The sequence below is a fragment of the Rhipicephalus microplus genome, chromosome 6 (assembly GCF_043290135.1).
Source record: "Rhipicephalus microplus isolate Deutch F79 chromosome 6, USDA_Rmic, whole genome shotgun sequence".
NCBI classification, from domain to species: Eukaryota; Metazoa; Arthropoda; class Arachnida; order Ixodida; family Ixodidae; genus Rhipicephalus; species Rhipicephalus microplus.
In genome coordinates, this window is record NC_134705.1 from 112,414,454 (window position 1) to 112,437,362 (window position 22,909).

A 22,909-nucleotide genomic window follows, 5' to 3' on the forward strand; every position below is an offset into this window, starting at 1 on the left:
TCGCGCAGCACAACTCGCAACCTTCACTCCCACAAGGAGCCTGCGCCAGTGACGAAGCGACACTACCAAGTCACCTGCTACGGGGAGGTAAGCAAAAAAAGAAAAAGCAGAGTGAAGAGTTCAACATAGAAATAACAATTAGCAAAGCCATCATTTGTGTTTTTGACGACCTGAGACCTTAAATAAGCAAACCTGTCTCCGCATATAGATTTTTTTTGGTTCTCTCTAAAAGCCCACATCACCAGTAACGGTCGTGTTGGACTCGTCATGCTGACCTCTGAAATGTGGCATTGCACACTCATTCAAGTCACGAAATAAAATATCCATACAATCGTCTATAACCTTATAATTAAGAATATTGTGACAATAAGTTTGTGTAACTCCATGGTTCAAGACATCGCTAAGCCAGGGAACAAGAATGACATTCACATCAAAGGTGCCACAAAAAGTGCAGGCTGCTATGAAAACCGAGCATGCTTGTTGTTTTGTTGTTGTTTATTTTAGCTGCTCTGATTATTTTATAGTTTGTAAAAAGTTGCATTTAGTAGTCAGGCAAATTGGTGTAAACAGCAACCCTTCAGCATTGGCATTCTCTGCCAGCAGCTAAAGTTATTGAAAAGAGTTATTGTTGACATCCATGGTTTCAAATTCACACGAAATTTTTCATATGATACAGACTTAAATATGGTGCGAGGTGATATCTGAGGGCAGAAAAAACTGAGGTTAAAAAATGGTTTTATTGACATTTAATGGCACGGAGAAAAATTTGTAAAAAGGAAGCTACAACATGAATGAAAAAATGTAAGAGAGGTGATGGCATCATCACATAGACCACTCACCGAAAGCACTTTGTTTGATGTACATTCACATTTGACTTGTCATTTTGTATGTTGCACTTTGCAAAAGAAGTTCTGTCTCGGTGACATCCATCTGACAAGCTGAATCGCTGTATGTTTTCAAAAGTAAATGTAAAGGTTTGTTTGAATAGAAAAAAAAAGAAAAAAAGACATTCATATATGCTTCTACTAAAAAGTTCAGTTAAGTGCTGCAAATGTGATGTTTAAAAGAGTATGGACACAAATTTTCAAAATATTTGTTCTGTTGTTCAGAATAAGAATGCTCGTGTTGAGAATCCCAAATATAGTATTGTGGTGCCTTGGAATGCATTGAATATATTGTCACAGTTATGATATATTTAATACCGCTACCTCAATGAACACTTTGTTTTGATAAGAAGCGGGCAGTTCCACACTGATGTATCAACACAGTCTGGCCTAGGTCTGTTTCAGCTGCATGTGCTGCACATAAACAATAATAGATGACGTCCATCGACTCCAACAGCGATTTCAGCCGCATCTAAGAAGCACAGTTTGTAAACCCGGTAAACTGTGTCGACTCATAATGATGATGTCTATTGTGGTGGGGCTGGCTTGCGGATACTGAACAACAAACACTTCAATATTAAGCTAAGACATTTTAATAGGCTTGTGCGAATATTAGAATGCTTTGTATATTCTAACAAATAATGCAGTACTCGAATTCATTTTGAATAGAACTTATAATATTGAAAATTTGGAATTATTTGAAATGAACGATTGAATGCATATTAATTTGCACATAACGCATCATAAAGGTGGTTTCGCCGTAATAAAAGGGTGCAAAGCAGTGAAGGCACCTTGTCACGTGTAAGTTAATTTGCATGTAACCTTCTGTAAAAGTCCTTTTACTGCAGTGACAGAATGCTAAGTCATGAAAACACATGTTCGGGGGAAATACGCATTGCCACAAAGCTTTACTTCAAGGTTAAATGAACATATTATCGTTGATTCGATTTATTTTTAAGTTTATATTCTTGTTATACCAACTTATATGCTCGAAGTATAGAAAATTTCAAAACGTAATACATTTTGCAGGATATCACTTGCATTATACCGAAAGTGAAATTCTGCTGCTGACAATTTAAAGTTGTTTTCAATTCCTTTGATGAAAAAAAAATGGCATTTGCACAGGTCTCATTTCAATTAAAATAAATATATTGTGTAGCTTAGTTAGGTCATAACAAATATGCCCATTTTTTATAATATGCTATGTATACTTTTTTAATTTGATTCAAAATTATTCGATCAAAATTACTATTCGCTTCGAATTTGATTCAAGTCTAAAATTCTTTATTTGCATAAGCCTACATCTTAAACTTGTTTACGGGCTCTAGTTTGGGGAGAGCACGGTAAAGAACCACAGGTGATCGAAATTTCCGGAGCCCTCCACTATGGCGTCTGTTATAATCATATGGTGGTTTTGGAGAATAATCCCCACGTATCAATCAATCAATCTAGCGTGCGGAGAGCATTAACACTGCATGCTGAGGTAACAAAAACTGTCCCTTTTTCAAGGGCCAAAATCGTGCTACACTCTTTTATGATTATTGAGGAGAGGAATTGCATATTTACATGATTATCCCTTGAAGAAGAAAATAAATATGTTAAGGATGTGTTTTCTATCTCTTGATGAATCAAAGAACGGCACCGGTGATGCGAACGACGTCTGGAAGGTGGACGTCGTGGGTGGCACGCCAGGCGAGGTGTTGCAGACGGTCACCAGCAAGCTGAAACTCATCCACTACCTCACTGGTTGTGCCCTGCACTCACACAACAAGCAACTTCCCAAGTGGTGAGCTACATTGCCTAAGCTTCTGATTTGCAGTTTATACGGGTGTTCAAATAAAAAGGTAAGAAACAACTTTGCGGGTATAAAAAAAAAGTGCTTTATTTGTGGTATACACTGTGTGCCTGATCACAACTATCCTACTGATGAACGAACTGAAGGAATCCTTGCTCCCGTCATTTCTGTAGACATAAAGAGACCTACCGCAATCCTCCACAGCGTCGACCTTCAGTTTGTCATCCGCATTGAAGCACTTCCCTTTCCGGTGTTTTATCACGGGACCAGACACACGGAAATCACACGCAAAAACTAAACGAGTCGTTTTCTAGGTATTGCGCGTGGTGTAAAGCGTGGCAGATGTCCGTAATTTCCGCAAAACAGTATCCATGTCTTTTACTCACAAACGTTTCCTGTCTAATTTCGCGTACTCATCCGCTGACATAAACCTCCAAAGAGTTACAGAATATAAGTATCTTGGCATTATTTTCACAAGTAACCTATCCTGGTCGAAACACATCGAATATGTATGCACAAAGTCACTTAAGAAACTGGGTTATCTTCGGCGCACACTCAGCCAAGCACCGAAAGACACCAAACTCCTGATGTATAAAACACTAATTCGACCGACACTCGACTACGCATGCTTCGTGTGGAACCCTTACCGAAAAGGCGAAATTAACAAAATTGAAGCCGTTCAAAAGAAAGCCATCCGATTCATCTGTCCCAGGTATGACTGTGCTTTTTCACCAACCACAGCCCTCGTATCTCTAGAGCTAACCACCTTAGCTGCCCGTCGTGAAATTGAATCGCTAACCTTTTTTCACCGCATCATTCGCTGTTCATATCGCCTGTCATCGAACAAATATGTCACATATGCAAGCCCCACTCAGACCAGAAGCAATCACACCCTTAACGTTTCCCCGTATCATCCCCGCACAGACACGTTCAAATATAGCTTTTTTCCGCGAATGATTGAGCGTTGGAATTTGTTGCCTGGCCACGTGCGCTCTCTTGACTTGCTTACATTTCCTTCTAAAATACAACTATTGTAAACTACGTACATATACCGCTTTGTTTCCTTTCCCCCTTTGTACGAGTGCACTTTTGTACTTAGATGTGTATATTAGGTCGATTTTATGTAACCCTTTACCATGCCGGTAAAACTGTACACTTCCTTCTATGTTGACTTTCGAACACCTGGTTTCGTCGTTACTGTGTTTTCTTTCTTTCTTTTCGCTTTTGTTTCATTATTGAACTTGTTCGATGCACGGTTTTGTGCGATGTACCCACTCCTGCTATAGCCCCAAGAGGGGCTGCAGTATGTTAAAATAAATAAATAAATAAATAAATAATGTATGGTGGCCGGTTTAACACCTTCCAATGTCAGAAATCGCGTGATGTGTCTCTGCTCTTTAATCGTTAGACTTTATAATGGGAACTTACTCTTGTCCTCACACGCACTGTCACGTCAATTGGAGAGACCTAAATGTATCTTTAGATGTATCGCTTCTATAGAGGGCATAGGCTCTATGTTATGGGTCATGTCGGAATTTTTCATATCTCTTCATGCGAACACACCTTGTATCTTGGGCATTGCCGGTCAAATGTTTGCAAGCAGAAATGTTTCCGGGCAAATCACTTTAATGATTCCGGGTTTCTTTCTCGTTTTATTTTGGCGCCAGGGGCTACGAACAAATGGAGGTCACCTGCCACCCAAACATGAGAGACAAGAACATCCTGTGGAATGTTGAGGACAACCATTACCCGCACTGTAAGTCGGCTGAAAGTCTGCCTTATTTCCTCGAGAACGACGTGCACATAGGTGCATCTTTGCCGCAGTGCCGAACGTAAGCTTCGAGGCTTATGCCCCTGGATTCCTGAAGATGTTCATGGAGTCACATGCAGTCATGCTTCAGGTCAGTCAATTTCAGGGACCTTTATCTCACTCGAGCTACGCTAGGAGTTACTAAACTTTATTCCAATGTGAAAACGCGGTTTAAAGAATGACAGCTGATTGACCAAGTCTGTCACAAAGTGTCTTTGCTCATTCATATTGCTTATTGCATATTGCTTACTGCATGCCTGTGCATTTTTTTTCCTTAGTATATGTGTAGTACAGAAATAAGCCTGCAGTCATGAATCCACACTCGTGTTGTGTTTTCTCATCTTATACTTTAAGTAGCTTGGTAGGCAGTTATGACAGTATTTTGTGTTTACCGGCCCATATTGCTTGCACATCCTTCTGGCGTCTTCTCACTGCTTACTATGAGATGTCGTTTACAGCTTTTGCCATTGGGCAGTTTATTAGTAGCGATTTGTTATCAATTGCTTGACTAACAAGTCCCCGTGCTGTTGAACTTGAGCTGTTGATTTCATAATCATCATTTGTGAAATAAGGAAAATTATCCAAAACCATGCAAATTACATGCTCATCATTGAAAGAAGCCTGCTGGAGGCATGTCAGCATTTTCATAGCCAAAATAGAAATGTCTCAATAGTAAGTAGCAATTTTTTGACTGCTGCATAATGTTCGAGAGCAGCAAAAACGATGTTATGAATGAAGTTGTATCTGAGAAAGAAAAAGTGGCTTATTTGCATGAGGTATTCGTTGAAAGCTGATATCTTTCACACTCTATAAAGGGCTGAGAAGCTTTTTATATGATTTGTTATTCAATAATTTGCTACAATATTTGTGTTTTTCTATTTAGGTTCAACTGTATCTAATACTACTGTGTTAATTTTTATAATTTCAGCACTTGTTGATCGTAAGTATTTGCTAAACGATGAAGCAGTGCACCCCATGTTTACTGCCAGTTCACACTAATAAAATTTGGATAACCGCGCTTGCTTGCCAGGGCAATGCTGGTCTGAAGCCCAAAGAGGGTGAAGTCACCTCCCGTCCTTGGCAGTGGCCGATCAACTACAAGGTATTTCAACATGACATCACTAGTCACAAATCTTTCTCTTTGGAGTAACTTTACCCACGGCTTGTTCCTGTATCACTCCTAGATTTTGTACCAGGGTTGCGATACACGCATATTGCTCTTATTGATATTGTATGCTATTACAAGCAAACAATCTAAGTAAGCCTTTTCAAAAAGGCATTCCTATAGCTGAAATGTAAGGAAGTGAATATGCTTTTCTATGCCTGTACTTGTTTTTTCTGTTTGTTCTTACTTACCTGGTGTTGCCATCAGCGATGGCAGTTCTCAGGAAGCTCTAAGTAAAGTTTTTCGTACTGTACCTGATGCAGTGGTTCTGGGACAGCAACCAATTCGACTAATAGTATTACCATATTTACTCTCGTAATGAATGCACTCGCACAATAGACTCACCCACAACTTCAGTCGTCAAAATTTTGATTTTTTTTTGTCCCCGCGTAGTAAACACACCCCCTACATTATTCCTCTGCAGTCCCACTAACCGACACCTGGCGTCTCCTTACCCTTTGGCTCTCTTTCGTTTTCTATTATTATGCCGACCCCACTCGACCACCTCAGCTCGCTCCACCCCCTTCGCCCATTGACACGCGCCGTATTGTTTTTCTTCCTGTCTGTGCACCGCACGTCTCCTGTCTTTTTCATCTGTGCGCCACAGTGGGGTTCACGAATGGTACGAGTGTAGAGACATTGCAGGCGATAAGCACACAGCGAGCAAAAGCGAGCGAAGGTCACAAAACTGCCCGTGCCAACCAACAGTCGCTTCCTGCAAATACGAAACGTTAGGCCCAACAATGTGCACACAATTTTCGAGCGACGACGACAGGTATCCTGTCGCGAAAGGTCATTCATCGCTATCACATAGCAGGTATCTTGAAAACCAGAAGAGATCACGTGTCGCCCAAAAAAAGATCATGACAATTTTCACAACATGGTAGCACCCCCGGCTCTCGCTTCATTTGTTTTCCGCGCGTACAGGAACTTCTCATGTGAAAGTGAGGCGGCAGCCATATTTTGTCAGTAATCTTGCTATTAACGGATTGGTTTGGTGCTTCAGGGGTAGCTTACTTTAATGTTGGTTACTTGCTACAATGTCAACGGCATCATCGCAGTCGTCATGTGAGGTTGCCGCGAAGTTGGCAAAGTGCATCGTAGCATTGTAGTGCACGCTTCTGGCACTCCTGGAAATCATAGCAGATACTACTGTTGCGGTTAAATGATTGCGAGAAAAGATAGCCAAAAAACGCTTGTATGGCATGCACAGGTGGTGTGGGGACAGCTTGCCGAAGATAGCGCCATCAATCTCCGAAGATGAGTAAAGTGCAACAAAAAAGCTGTTTTTAAGCAGTGTACATGTACGTCAATTGCGAAAGTCTGAGCAATCTAACTTTTTTTTTTTGCATTACAGCTTTTTTTTGCTCATCTCAAAAATGTTTTCATAAAATTTGTTCCGCATAATAAACGCACCCCCAACGTTGCTCCGAGTTTTCGAGAAAAAAGTGCTTTCATTACGTGAGTAAATGCGGTATTTATAATATTACCCACTGAAATTGATGTCTCAGATTTGCGTAGAACTGTGAAAGGTAGTGCATGCTGCCGCTAATAAATTTCACCTGTGTTATTGACCAGTGGAAAAGTTATTTCATGCAGTGTGCGATTTTCGATGCCCTTTCGGCAATTCGACAGCACAACATTGGGCGTTCTCAGTCTTTCCTTATCCCATGTGGTCGTCTTTCAGGGTCAGTTCTTCTCGGGCGTCCAGTACCGCGTCTACCTGCTGGGCAACCCTGTGATCTGGTGGGGCAACCTGGTTTGCATGGCCCTCTACGGCTTCATCCAGCTGTACGTGCTGGTGCGGCAGCAGCGAGGCTACATGGGTAGCCCCGAGACGGAAGGTCTGTCGTGGGACTTGCAATTACGCCTTGCGATTCCTCTCTCTGCATGCTTTAAGCGTGTTTCACTTTAGAGGCCTGGCTTCTCGTACGTGCCAATAATAAGAGCAGAATGTCGACACGCTAGTAGACTAGTAAAGGCTGATTCTTTCGCTAGTTTATTGCTTTAATAAAGGGGAGATTGTGGAATGAGCAAATTCAAGGTAAAGCAAGCATCCTGGTTGCTGCAACGCTGTTATGTGACCATGGTAGGTTTTCAGCAGAAGACGTCATGCAGGCTTTTGGGCAAAGAGATAAATTTACTGGATTGCTGTAAGCTAGTAACATGATAATCTGCAGCAGCTGGTGCTCTGTGATGGCTAGACATGTCACTTGTTGTTGCTCAGAACTTGGGTGCCTTGTGGGTGCTCAGAAATTGGGTGGCTTTGAAATGTTGTCATTGAACTTTTACTCTTTTACTTGAACTTTCTCTTGAACGTTTTTCTTGAACGTTACTCTTGAACGTTGCTTTGAACTTTGTTAGAAATGGTAGTGAGTGACACAGATCGTAGGGCATTTTGTTGTAGGGTGAAAGCCTGGCACGGTACCGAACGGGGGATGGCTCACGGGTTGCCGGCATGTGAACTGTTCCGTTGCACTGCACGCCTTGTTGCCGTGCGCCTTCTAGTGCTTGTGTTCTTGTGCCTTGTCATGCTGCGCTGTTGTGCGACAACCATGTTTTTCACTTGAACCATATGTGCCCAGTTGCCCTACATGTAGAATGCTTCTTTAATGGGCTTTATATCTGTACTTTCTTAGCAGAGGACTTGAGCCATCTATAGTGAATCAAGAAGCTATCGTCGTAAACCTGTGGGCAGGAATGTTTGAGTACACATTGCTTCTTTTACTATTGCCACGTACAGATTGCTTCGTCTGGGGGAATGTGCAGTCTGTGCAGAAGAGGCCATGCCGCAGGAAAGAATTCCAGTTATGACCTTTCAGCGTCTTCAAATTATTGTGAAATCACATTAGTTCACCATTTGGGGACCAAGTTAATTGTTTGGTATCAGTGACCATACTGTTACCCAAATTGCAAATTCTCGTGGCGCTAACTGTCACGAGAACGTGATTTGGTGCGAAAAGGTGGTGGAAAACAGGGTTGCACTTACCTGACTGCAAATAAAAATTTTCCAAACCTTGTTGGCGGTAGAAGTGCCCTATTTGGGAATAAAAACGTTTGCTCAATAGTTCAGAGTTTGGCCATGCTATATGGTTTAACCTGAAAGCAGACATTCAGGTGGGACAAATTGCACACATAGTAATGTTGCAGGGCTAGACGAGCCTGCAACAACCTCCTCCCCCCTAAAGTTGCTCTCTCCTACTTACAGATCGTGACCGTCGCCTTACTCGTTCTGCGACTTGGCTCGTCATCGGTTGGGCTCTGCACTATCTGCCCTTCTACGGGATGGGTCGAGTGCTCTACTTTCATCACTACTTCCCGGCGCTAATCTTCAGCTCAATGCTGTCAGGTGAGCGAAGAGCATTCTATGAATTCATTGTCCCGTTCATTCCTTTCATCCCTTCTCATATATTTAGAGAATGTTTGCTTTGATTTCGCTTTGTCACTTTAACTTTGACCATGCCCTTTCGACCTTGGCATAAAAAGGACATGAAGAAACTTTGCTGCCAAATGTGACATAATGAAGTCAGAAATTTAAAAAAATCTCTGAACCATCCTCACTACAACTGTGCAAGCATAGGTAGTAATTTTTTCGTCGTCCTCTTGTTTGGAACTATGCAAAGTAGAAAACAAAATGGCGGATTGCAATAACCATGACACTCGCCACAACCAAATAATGAATGACACCTTACTAGTCTATTAGACCAGTAGCTATCGTATATCTTCTCATTGTTTCTAAGATGTCTAACTTCCTATTTACCGAGTGGGTCTTCCCTAACACTAACGTATCGCCCGCAGCAGGGGTCAATCTTTTTGTCCTAAATATAGGACACTAGGGCTCAGTGGTTGTCAGACCGCTGAATGCATTCAGGCTATTCCATATGTGTAGCTCTTGTAAAAGCTCTTAATTTCTTGTTATTCTAGTGGAGAAACCTGGCCACATCACTTAGATAATATATAAGGGGTGTCTAATAGTGAAATAGTACGTAATGAATTATAATTCATTTTATGAAATATAATAATGGTGTGTGATGGAGCTAGAAGAATACGACAATTAAGTGTAGTTCAATCAGATTCCTCTTGCAAACATCAGCGGAATTAACTCCGGTGCTGCAAAGCAGGATTCGGCAATTTTTTATGATGTTGGATCTTCCAAAGTGTTCATTAAGTAGACGATCACCATTCAAGTGCAGTTAGGAGCTGTGTATCAAGGGCACAATGATTTGCTATTGGACAGTTTAGGCCCTGTAACTAATACGTAATTGCTGTATCTTAGTTTCACGAGGGGATCTTGCACTAACAAGGTTAAATAAATAGATGTATTTAAATTCACCATATTTCACTTTAGACCCACTAAGCCTTGTTGTCCTATATTTGGGACATGAAGCTATTTTGTTCTTTTGTATACTGATGGGATGCTATGAAAAAAATATTTTTGTGTTGTTAAGGTTATAGTAACTTGAAATCAATGAGAAAGAAAAAAAAATTCTGCCAGTTAAAAAAAAATTCAGTCCCGAAAGGGTGAGACAATATTGCTCAGATAATTCTGTCTGTTTGCACACGCAGAATTCATCTCATTATTTTGTTTTTATGCTTTTATACTCCTCAGTAAATTGTGTCATCATCATCATCATCAGCCTGACTACGTGCACTGCAAGACAAAGGCCTCTCCCATGTTCCGCCAGTCAACCCGGTCCTGTGCTTGCTGCTGCCAATTTATACCCGCAAACTAACTTTTTAATCTCATCTCCACCTAACCTTCTGTCTCCCCCTAACCCGCTTGCCTTCTCTGGGAATCCAATTGTTACCCTAAATGACCAGCGGTTATCCTGTCTACACACTACATGCCCAGCCCATGTCTATTTCTTCTTCTTGATTTCAGCTATGATATCCTTAACCCCCGTTTGTTCCCTAATCCACTCTGCTCTCTTCTTGTCTCTTAAGTTTACACCTACCATTTTTTTTTCCATTGCTCGCTGCGTCGTCCTCAATTTAAGCTGAACCCTCTTTGTAAGTCTCCAGGTTTCTGCTCCGTAGCTAAGTACCGGCAAGATGCAGCTGTTATGTACCTTCCTCTTGAGGGATAGTGGCAATCTACCTGTCATAATTCGACATAATTCGAAGTAAATAGTGTATGTGGGTGTAAAATGCTCTTGGTCAACTTTCTAGCGTGCTTTTTTTTTCCTCTGTGCTTTTTTTAGTATGCACTTGTAGCCGATGGAGGACAAATACATTAGTCCAAATTAGGGCAATGTCCAGCCAAATAGAAAGCACATAGTGAATGGTCGACAGCAGAGATAAGCAGCTGTGTGGAAACAAGGCAAATAATGCGCATTGAGTACAAAAACTAGTGCCAGTGTGTGGTTCCGTCATTGTGCCTTTTTTTTTTTAGTTCTACAGCTTGCCCTGTGCATTAAAATGGTCTTTGCACTTCCTGAAATGACTGAAGCATCTTGAAAACTTTAATCAAGCTTGGTCACAACAAGAAGAAAAAGAAAGCTCAAGATGATGATGTGCCCGTTATCATATGCAAATACAGTGACACGCACCAAGTTTGCTCATACCGTCGACATGCAGTCAAGCCTCATTACTGTCATGTAATTTTAACTTAGTTGATACTATTTCATATGAAGATGTAAACAACGGCAGCCTACCATTCACGCATAGCCTTGAGTCATCATTCCTTTTTTGCCGCAGTCATCGCGAGAGCATACCATCTTAAAAAAGTTGGTGAATGACTGTAGATGGAAGAGAGTTGGCAAGAAACAACGGGCACAGGAAAAAGAGGGGACAGGACGAAGCTGGCGATAACGACTGGTAGTTCCAACTTCGTCCTTTCGCCTTCTTTTCCTGCACCTGTTCTTCCTTGCCGTTTTTTTTTTTTTTTCCCCCGTCTACAGCATGCCATACTGAGACATCACCAATCTACAAGTTTCACTAACCTTTGATGTGACATTAGTGTTTATTTGCCCAAACAGCCAGTTCTGTAGGTGCCCACACCTTCCCTTCTCTTCAAATGACCTCTACATTCTACGACCACTAGGGTCATCTCCATGGCCGGCTGTTCGGCTTGTTCTCCATGTAACATTGGCCTGTAATTCTATAAGCAGAGGAAATTTGATTTGCTGCCGTAAGAATGGAAGAAAGAGTCGATCGGTCGCTATGGGCATTAAAAGAAATCAACGCAGCTTCGCACTAGTGCTGTCAAGTCTGAAGGAACAGTAAAGCTGGGCAGCCTTTAATCTTTGCCATTATTTTTCACTTTCTTTCTTCTCCCTTTCTTTTTTATTGTTTTTTTTATTTCTTTTTGACTTGGTTTTTATTTATTTCTCTGTTTCTCCTCTTTCTCTATCTGCGTCTATTTCCTTCTCTTTCTTTGTTTCTACTCTTGCCTTGTTCTTAGTATTTTTCTCTCTTCTTCTCTTTGTATTTTTTCATCTCTTTATTTCTCTGTGCACTAGTCCCGTCACCTGTCCGAGCTATTGCATCCTGTGCTATACAAATGGGCACACGTGTTCGAATAGCGAAGCAGAAGACGAAGAAGAGGACGATGTAGCGCTTGTCGGCTTGAGTTATTTTATTCGTGACGATGATGATACCATTGTACTCAACTGATAGAGTGTCTCTGGGCTTAGCAAAAGCCTTGTCACTAAAAGTGCACTTTTCCTTGGCTACAGGTGTGGTGCTGGACTATGTCCTCCGTGTGGTGCCAACCTTCTTACCTGAGAAAATCAGGCTGTCTGCGCACCACTGGATCATGGGTTGCTATCTTTCAGTCATTCTGTACAGGTGAGCACGATCGCTGCAGGAGTGTTGCTTCACTTGATGGGACTGTGGAGACTTGATGACACAAGGGAGAGAAAAAATAGTGGCATGACCTTGTTGCAGTCTTGACTAGGCAGCCAGTTTTAGTTTCCTCTGCTAAGGACTTGTGGTTATTTGTGATGCTTGTTTCTGCAATTCGTAAAGGAGCAGATTCGAACCATGAGACTGGTTTGAATCGCCTCCTACAAAAATACAAATGTGGTTTAGTGCCTTTAGTGGACATTCTGGGGCAATGAGTGGCAATTTACCAGCATCCTTCCTGAGCAAGATAAAGCTAAACCCCCTTATAAGAGACATGCACCAGGGAATAATTTTTGCCTTTTCTATGAGGTGTCTTTTATAAGCAGGGCACCTTGTATGTGTTTTCCAACATTTATTTTTATCCAGGCACACATGTGTCTCTGTGTCCCTTATACCCATTTCTCCCTGACATCAGTGTCTCTTATAAAGGGGTTCGACTGTATATAACGTCGGCATGGTGTCTTTCGGGTGAGCTGCCGACGACACAAACATTGCGACAAGAACACAACACGCACGAAGACGTGAACCGCCTGCCAGTCCCCGCAAATATAGGATGTGCAGTACCTTGTGCGATCACGGCTGGCCGATAAAAGTGCAAAGTTTCTGCTGGAGTTGCTCTGCACTACCGTTGGGGCCTTCTCATGTGCCTTTCGCATAACATGTACGGCTGGCGCGTTTCATCTCCACGCAGGGCTCACCGGGAGCCCTTACATGCTTTCACTCGTATGTAGAACATGTGTCTTAGCAGTGCACTGTAGTGGGCCAGGCCTTGTGCTTTGTCATTCACGTAAACCTGTGGCGTGCAGGACAATGGTATCGATCTGGACGTTCCGCGAAACCTCACGTCTGCACTCTTGGTGAGGGCAAAACTTGAGTTCCCGTATCAACTGCTGTGGCAATAAATTAAAACCTTATCAAAATGAAACCAGTGGAAGACACAGCTGTTGCCTACGTGCGGGCAATAAAATGTGGTTGTTCCTCTTGTGAAAAAAATGCCTTATTCTGAACAAGTCGTACGACAAAATTTTTTAACGAGTGTACCTTAGAGGGGCCACGCAACTCTCTTTCAGCATGTTCAGAAAATGCTGCCGATGGTTAGTCGGCAGCATTTGAGAACACGAGAGCTGAAGATAATGGCGCAACACGCGGCCTGGAATATACAATTAATTTTTAGTCAGCTAGAAATCGGTCCCTCTTCTTTCTACTAATTATGCCATGTACCGTGATGATCAAATGACCCCATTTCACTACCATTGGCTTATTTGAGCACTGTGAACTGCGTATTCGCTGCGGCCACCACAGGAGGCCACCACATACCCGTGCACTCATTTGCAATAACACTGACAGTAAGCCATGTGTTCAAATAAGAAAAAAATTAAGTGCTCATGCTCGTGATGCGCACCAACTCCTTTCCTTCGTGCCATCTCCCGCTGCTCAGCTTCCAGTGTGCTCGTCGGTACAAAAGAAGAGAGAAAGATATTACACGACGTGACAAATTTTACCGTGCATGTAGTTGACAGTTTCTAAAAAATTTTGCAGCGGTCGATTCGTGGGGCGCAAAACTCCTTTGGCGAAGCCATTCCATGATTACTTAACGAAGTGTTGTTCTAAGCACTTCTTCAGGGCTCTTTGTACGATGCAAATCAAACTTGGAAGTGCTGAAGTCGCACAAAATGTCTAACTATGCATGCATTTTCTCATATTTCTTGAGTGGTTCACATTTACTTGAACTTGTGTTTTTTTTTTTCTCTTCACTCAACAGTTTCTACTTGTTCTCACCTCTTGCCTACGGCATGGACGGTTCCGTCTCGGTCCACGAGAACAGCACCATGCACGGACTGCGGTGGCTCGACACTTGGGAATTTTGAGTGCAATTGTTTTCCTTCAATTCCTGCAGTGACAGGGGCAAACACTCGTAGGCCTCTGTCACCGCAGGAACCTGACATGTATGATAAACGAATAATAAATTAACAGTGATTAATATATTGCAGTATCCGTGCACAGAGTTCTTGTTTATATGGAGATACTAATTTCGGGTACTAGTTCAAGGCACCAGGCAAATGTGTTTCTTCAATGAGAAGTTTCACTTACGGAGGGACAGACCTGAGGGATAGACAAAACACATTGTTCTGTCGAATAAATAAATTGTGCATCAGAGTGACGTTGTATAGCAGATACGTATTACAATGATTTTATTGACCACTTCAGGAAGCAGAGAGCACGGGAAGAAAATAAAGCCGACAGGCCTGCTCGCAGCACAGTCACAGCAAAAGCTGAAAGCGCCACCTTTCTTGGGCTTTTTTAAAACGCTTTTGGCGCAGCTACTGCAACTACACTTGTGTCAGATCTTTTACGCTACTGGTTCTCAGCCATGAATGTGTTGGGGACCCCTTGTGGACTGGTTGAAGTGATGGGGGAGCCCTTGCAGCAGAGGGGATGGAGGGGGGGGGGGGGACGTAGGTAAATTAGCACAACGGGAGCGTGAAACAGGTGCCTTTTATTGCTACCAAAAACATCAAACAAACATGCCACATCACTTCATTTTGAACAGTTCATCAATATGTGGCACAGTCCCACTTGAAGAAAAATGTGGGTGAGGGTTTCGCGGAGCATAAAAATGGCTTCGCAGACCCCCATTTGAAAACCAGTGCTTTACGCCATAAACCATCATAATTTGTGTGAAGTGGGGATGCACCCACTATGTCATAATTTGTCATTCTTCAGAGAAGAGTGGTAACTGCTAGACAACTGTGAGGCATTAGAGAGCTTTAGCGAATTACGGAAATATGCTATGCAAGTACGCTGCGGTATGGCGGTACTACTCCCCTTTTCTCAGTCATTGACTTTTTGCCTCTGAAGGCACCCCGGTATCACCAAAGCTTCTTCAAAAATTACTGTAAGGTTTTCATGTCTCGCTGTTGCTCGTCAGCCTATTAATTTTGATGAGACACCTGTGCCTGTAGGTACGCACTGTCGCTAGAACGGGCAGCGACAAAAGGGCAACGAGAGGGAAACAAGAAACGCTACCGTACTGCTTCACTGTATTTGTGTGCCGTACTTTCATAACTTGCTATACCTCTCTGTCATGTGCACTTTGTTAATGCTCTGGCTGATGGATGGAGAATCGTGGCTGACTTTTGTAATCGGTTAGAGACACTCAATGACCCTCTCATTACGTAATTTGTATTGTCACACCTGGCTGTTACTTCACTGTTATAAAATGCTCTATTACATGTTAATACGATTCTTTACCAGACATGTGGGGTCTGTTAGCTACATAATTTTAAGCACCGGCGTGGCTGCACTGCATAATACTGTATTAGAGAAGCGAGTTGGGCTAGCTGGTACGTATTAGGCGGGCATAACTAAGTACAAAAAACAATAGTTAAGGTGAAGGCCTGTCTGTTGTCTTCACCTTGTGAATGTTGTTTCTCTGCGGTGATTAGTTATGTCTGCAGGTAGAATAATGGGCTGGCACGCAAGGAACTCAGGCTCGGATCTCATTGTCTCCTTACTCCTGAATATTTTTGTACTTCGAGGCGAATACTGATTTTGGTCGAATAATTCTGAATCTAATTCGAATTTTTTTTGTTTCGCTTGATAGCGGCTACGGAAACTGGCGGTCGCAGCAGCGATGTTGGCAGGCAGCTATGAATCGGCTCTTGTGATCTTATTACAGCTTTCGCTGTAAAGGGTCTTGTGAGCTTGACTTAGCTCTTCGGCCCATTGCAGTTCAGCAGAATGCAGTGACGGCGTACCTAACATACGGTGCACATGAACCTTAGCACAAAGAGACCATACAATATTCTTGCACATGATCGCCAAAAGAATGTGAATTTAGGTGTGTGCGCAGTAACAAAAAAAAAGTGAGAAAAAAAAAACATCATCTTAAAGGCAAAGTTCATATCTCACATTCCAGATATGAGCTCATGAAGAAAGCATGCAATACAGACCTCCAACTCGGAAGTATCAAAGCCATATATTGCGTTAAAAATTTCATACGGAGAGTAAATATATTTCCAACGTGTGGTACAATAAACTAGGCTTGTGCAAATATTTGAATGCTTCGAATATTCGAAAGAATAATGCAGTATTCAAATTCGCTTCCATTCGAAGTCAACTCATTAAAAATTTTCAAATTATTGGAAACAAATGAATAAATGCATATTAATCCGTATGCGACACCCTGTAAAGACAGTTTTAATGGAATAGAGCGATGCTAAGCGGTCAAGACATGTACTCAAGGAAAATCTGCACTGCTGCGAAGCCCCACTTCAAGGTTAAATGAGTTAAGTGAGGGTATTACCCACACATAGATTCGTTTTTTAAGTCTAAATGCGTTTTATACCGACTTACATGCTCTAATTATAGCAATTTTCTAAAAGTAACATATTTTACAGGCTATTGCTCGCATTTTACTGAAAGTCAAGTTCCTGGAAAGGTGTTCCTGGAAGGGGGTGGGCGGGGCAATGAATGTCCCTACAAAATGGCACTTATTGGGTACATATTGTCACGTCGCTCCAGGGGTCTAGAGGAGGTTTATTGATGTCTGAGCAACAGGGCTCTTACCAAGTGCGTCAATTGGGCTTGCTCCCCAGAGTGGGAACACGCAAACACTTCTTTCTTTAGAGGTCTGAGGCAGTGCCACCTCTATTTTGTCTGAGCCTTCACCTTAGCATATTCTTACTCTGTGCATACGACCCAAAAGCAGGTGGTAATATTCCTCCTCCACAAAAAAAAAAAAAAGAGAGAGCATCGTCCTGGTGCTGCAACGTTATTGCGAAAAAAAAAACAAAAACAAAGCAGCTTAAACAACGGCTTCTACTCAGCCCCGTTCTCACTGATCAGGTCACGGCTGTCCAGCGAGACCGCGAGGTGGCCGGCAGGCTCGGCTTGCCGGTCCCTTCGTGGGACTGAGCTGGGTGCGTGATGCAGTTCCATGCGTTCCACAGGACTGAAATAAAGTTATTTTCCTTCCTTCCTTTCCTCCTTAAATAACAGAAAAGGACACAAATAATCAATTGTTACACGTCAACAGTTCATCAATGATGGGGCAATGGCAGTAGCACAAATAAAGAGAGACAAGAGAATGAATAAACAGTGCGAGGAATTAGGGATGCACAAAATAAGACTTCATGTGCCCTGCATGAACTATATGTCTGGGCTCAGTTGTCTTTGTTGTATCTGTGTTGACGACGCAGTGTCATGAACCACTTCACAGTTTACATCACTCACGCGGCACAAAACTTTATACGGACCAAAGTATCTGCTTAGCAACACTTTCTGAGATGCCACGGTGGCGAACAGGGGTTCAAACCCAAATTTGATCTCTCGGACTTTAGAATACGTCTTTGTGATGCACGTTGTAACGTCGTGCATTGACCTGTTGCTGCAGACCAATGTGTAGCCGGGCGAGCTGGCGAGTTTCCTCGGCACGCTCTGCAAATTCTTTGGCATCAGTTGTAAATTGATCGGCGTCTTCACAAGGAAGCATCGCATTCATCATTGTCTGAACTTCGCAGCGGTACAAAAGGTAAAACGGTCGAAATCGCAGCAAAATGTGATCCCATGTCTTGTGTTGGACGTCGATGTACAGGGGGGTCAACTGTTAAAAGGAACACTGGAGCGTGTGTCTGGAGTTACTGTATATGTTCCTTGAGGGAGTGCAGTGAAGTGCAGCCGTTCACTGCGGCAGTGCAGTGAACAGTTGTGGAGTGAAGCCACTCGTCGCTCACACAGGAGAAAAATACGGCACGTTGTTCCGGCGTGGGCGGTGTGCCGCAGACTTATTCGCGCGTTTTAAGAAAGATTGCACTGTTGCAGTGAGGCAGCGTACTGCTATAGGCAGACAAAATGCTTGAGGCCTGTATGCTTAGATTTAGGTGCACGTTATAAAGAACCCCACGTGGTCGAAATTTTCGGAGCCCTACACTACGGCGTCTAACATAATACTATGGTGATTTTGGACGTTAAACTCAACAAGTAATTAAATGAAGTGATGAAAATGGTTTAAAAATGTAACTCATTCGTAACAACGCCTCAGTGCGGCTTTTACACTAGGCTTACAATGCACAATGTTTCTGCGATAAGAATTTTGTGATGACCTGGTTTATTTTGACTCAGCTAGATGTTGCCACCTATCTAGTCTGTTGGAGGCTCACACCCGTTTGCAGCTTCGATGTTGTGGTCATTCTACCTTTGGTAATCCGGCTGAAAAAATGCAATCGCTAGTGGCGCTCGCACTTTTGCTTATTTTAACTGCATGTCTGGAGACTCCGCAGTGCAGATATCGCGAATTAAAGCGTACTGCTATAGGCAGACAAAATGCTTGAGGCCTGTATGCTTAGATTTAGGTGCACGTTATAAAGAACCCCAGGTGGTCGAAATTTTCGGAGCCCTACACTACGGCGTCTAACATAATACTATGGTGATTTTGGACGTTAAACTCAACAAGTAATTAAATGAAGTGATGAAAATGGTTTAAAAGTGTAACTCATTCGTAACAACGCCTCAGTGCGGCTTTTACACTAGGCTTACAATGCACAATGTTTCTGCGATAAGAATTTTGTGATGACCTTGTTTATTTTGACTCAGCTAGATGGTGCCACCTATCTAGTCTGTTGGAGGCTCACGCCCGTTTGCAGCTTCGATGTTGTGGTCATTCTACCTTTGGTAATCCGGCTGAAAAAATGCAATCGCTAGTGGCGCTCGCACTTTTGCTTATTTTAACTGCATGTCTGGAGACTCCGCAGTGCAGATATCGCGAATTCCTACGAACGAAGGTGGATTTGTGAGATAGCGCAGCAAACGTAAAGCATATACGGCGGTTAGTTTATGCTACATAAAGGTTTGCGTTCTGTAAAGACCCGAACATGCGCAGATCCATCTGGTAACACGGTAACGTAAGGAAGTATACGTACAAGCAAAAAGCTCTTAAAGGCGGTCACAATGAGACTGAAGTCGGTGCGGGCCAGAGAACGCGCTAGCGCAGCGCCATCGTGCATGTGAAGTTGGCCACGCCACGTGAATTTCATCATTTAAAGTCACTTTGCACCACTTCACAGTGCTCGCCGAATAGCGGCGTGAGCGGGGAAGTAAAAAGTATGCGCAACTCTGCTACCTAAAAGTAGCATACAGGCTGGATGGATGGATGGATGGATGTATCCGGCTGTGCCCTTTAGATCGGGTGGTGGCTCACGCCAACTAGCCATTAAGTTAAGTACTATTACTGTGTGTTTAAGGATTGAATTTCACTTGCGCCTCGATTGTAGCCACCAATCTCTTAGACTCCTCCTGGCTATTTCTACCCGTTTAAAGTCTATTTTGCCCTCACTGTTCCTAAACCCCGATGCTTTGAAAAATTCGGCGCCATTATCTCCGACTATAGGGTGAAGCTCTTTACAGAACATTATCAAATGTTCAGCCATTTCCTCCTTCTCTCCGCATGCACTACATACCGTGTCTGTGCCTTCGTATCTTGCTCGGTACGCCTTGGTCCGCAATACTCCCGTTCTAGCCTCGAAGAGCAGAGAACTACCCCGAGAGTTATCATAGATCTTTTCCCTTGCAATTTCCTGCTTAAAAGTTCGTTAGGTCTCCAGTGATGATTTCGTAAGCATTCCCATTTTTCACATGTCCCTCTCTGTTTCCTACACATTCTTCTTAACCGATGTTTCATTTTGGCTTGGTATTCTGCTGTTGTCTAAATACTTTCTTGACAATTTTCGAGTTCACTTCCTCCATTTAGTATCAACATTCTTCATGTACAAGTAGCTGAAAACTTTCCTAGCCCAACACTCCTCTCTCATTTTTCTCAATCGCTCCTCAAATTCTATCTTGCTGCTAGCTTGCCTGCACTCAAACGATGTCCATCCCATGTCACCCTGTACCCCCTGATTTTGGGTATTCCCATGTGCTCCCAAAGTAAGTCTACCTATGCCACATTGTTTACTTTCCAATCTTGCTTGAACTTCTGATTTCGTGCACAGGACCACATTGCCGAACATCAAACCCGGAACCATGACACTTTTCCAAATCCCTCTCACAACGTCATACCTATTGTAGTTCCACAGTGCCCTATTTTTCGTTACTGGCGCTGCATTCCTGGTGCCATTAGTCATTACGTACCTTACTCAGCCCCGTTATTTATCCATACGCCCAAATATTTGTATTTATCAACTATTTCTAGCGTGACTTCCTGTATCTTATGTTTACTGCCTCTGTTATCATTGAAAATCATGATGGCCGATTTTTCCCTGCTGAACTTCAAATTTAACCTATCTCCCTCATTACGACAGATATCTATCAATCCCTGCAGATCTTCCTTGTTGTCGACTATTAATACTATATCATCTGCATACATCAAGGCTGGTAATGAATGTTCAATGTGTTTTCCTTGCTTGGCAAAAGAAAGGCTGAAGCCGAGTCGACTCCCCTCTAATTTGGCTTCTAGTCCCTGGAGATACAGCATAAATAACGAAGGTGACAATGACATCCCTGTCGAAGCCCGCGTTGTATCTCTATAGGTCCAGATACCTGTTCTTCCCATTTTTTGATAACTACCTTGCTACTTTTATAGATATCCTTTAGAAGATTAGCTATTCCATCTTCCACATCTAGTGTGTCCAGTATTCCCCACAAGTCTTCTTGAATCACAGTATCGTAAGCTCCCTTGATATCTGGAAATGCCAGTCACAGGGGCTTGTGTTCTTTTTCCGCTATTTCAATACACTGCATCAATGAAAACAGATTGTCCTCCAACCTCCTTCGTTTATGGAACCCGTTTTGTAGTTCTTTCAGCACCCCCTCATTCTCCTCCCATGTCTGTAGTCTTTACTATCCGCATCACCAGCCTGTAAACTACTGATGTCACTGTTATACGACGGTAGCTGTTTATACCAGCTTTGTCCCCCTTTCCTTTATAGATCATGCTCATCCTGCTTAGTTTCCACCCATTGGGAGCTTTACCATCTATTATTGCTTTGTGCGCTGCCTATGTTTGTTTAGAGCTTGGTACTAGTTTCTTTGTTAGCATGGTTTGAATACTGTCAGGGCCTGTTGATGTGCTATTAGGAACCCTTTTCTCTGCCCTTTTCCACTCTTGTTGTCTCAGTGGAGCCACTGAGCTAATTGGCCCATCCTCATCTGGTACGGTGCTTGCAATGTTTTCTTGGAGTTTAAATTTTTTTGTCATCATTGTTTTTATATATTCCATTGTGGCCCCTTGAACTGTAGTCTTAAACCGCTGTGTCATGCTTGTCTTATTACTCAGAGAATTGAAATGGTTCCAAAACTTTGCAGCTGCCTTTCTATCCTTTTTGTTTACTTTCACCGTTCACTAGGCCCCCTTTCTTCTAATCTTGTCACTTTTCGAATCGGACGCTTCCCTTCTGCAGCTCAAAAAGGTATCCCATTATCTTTTTACATCATCTTCCGGTTCACCCCTCTGTTTAGCATACCTGTGTTCCCTGGAGGCTTCCTGACGCTGTAATATGGCTCTCTTAACTTCCTCATCCCAACAGCTCTTGGGTGTGTGTCTGCTTTTCCCGGTTGATTTGACTCGTATCTTAGCAAGCTCTAACTCAAACAATCGAGTTAGATTTGTGTATGTCCACTCTGTTTTAGTATCCTTGGTGATTATTTTTTCAATCTCTTTAGTTGCTAGTTGTATTTGCCTTTCTGAATAAATATTACCATGTGGTTGCTCGTAATGCCACCTTTCCAATTTCATTTCTGTTCCAAAAGTCAGCTTGATACGTTTGTGATCACTACCTAAGCTTCTGGACCCATATTCATCGATGTTCATCACCCTTAGCCGATCATACATCTTATGTGACATTATTGCGTAATCTATCGTCGACTGCAGCCTTCCCACCTCCCATGTTATCTGCCCTTCGCATTTCTCGGTGCTGTTGCAAATGATTAAATCATGCCTTTCACACATAGCCATAAGCATTCTGCCGGTTGTGTCAGTATATCCATCCATATCTTCTATGAGCTCATTCATATCTCCTAATATAATTATCTCACACTCTTCTCCTAGCTCGTCAATGTCATTTTTTATGCACTGCACCATTTGTTGGTTTTCCTCTCTGGCTTTTGCCCCTGTCCACAAGTATACAAAACTCAGGAGCGTCATTTGCCCTGCCACTTTCCCTTTTAGCCATAAATGTTACTTGAACTTTTGCTTGACCCTTTGCCAGTCTGTACTTTTATGAAGGAATGCCCCAATACCACCCCCCTTTCTGCTGCCTTCTGTTCTATTACAATATTCCCCCGCGTAGTCCGGATTGTTCGGAGGTTGTTCCATGTCCCTGAGATGTGTTTCTACAAAACCGTATACCATCGGCCTCTCTTCCCTTAGCTGTTCTTCTATCTCTTCCCACTTCAGCCTGTTCCTAACACCCTGC

At 42.7% G+C, this 22,909-nt stretch overlaps 1 protein-coding gene across 1 annotated transcript in view; it reads left to right on the plus strand.

Moving 5' to 3' along the window:
• tw (Protein O-mannosyl-transferase 2) overlaps positions 1-14,490 on the plus strand; it is a 43,187-nt gene extending 28,697 nt beyond the window's left edge. The window contains exons 12-20 of the mRNA XM_075866443.1: positions 9-87; positions 2,519-2,670; positions 4,347-4,435; positions 4,504-4,580; positions 5,520-5,591; positions 7,342-7,498; positions 8,863-9,003; positions 12,332-12,443; positions 14,263-14,490. Coding sequence (XP_075722558.1) covers positions 9-87; positions 2,519-2,670; positions 4,347-4,435; positions 4,504-4,580; positions 5,520-5,591; positions 7,342-7,498; positions 8,863-9,003; positions 12,332-12,443; positions 14,263-14,368 — 985 coding nt within the window. The 3' untranslated portion in view covers positions 14,369-14,490. The remainder of the gene's footprint in view (positions 1-8; positions 88-2,518; positions 2,671-4,346; positions 4,436-4,503; positions 4,581-5,519; positions 5,592-7,341; positions 7,499-8,862; positions 9,004-12,331; positions 12,444-14,262) is intronic.
• The last annotated feature ends 8,419 nt before the right edge of the window (positions 14,491-22,909 follow it).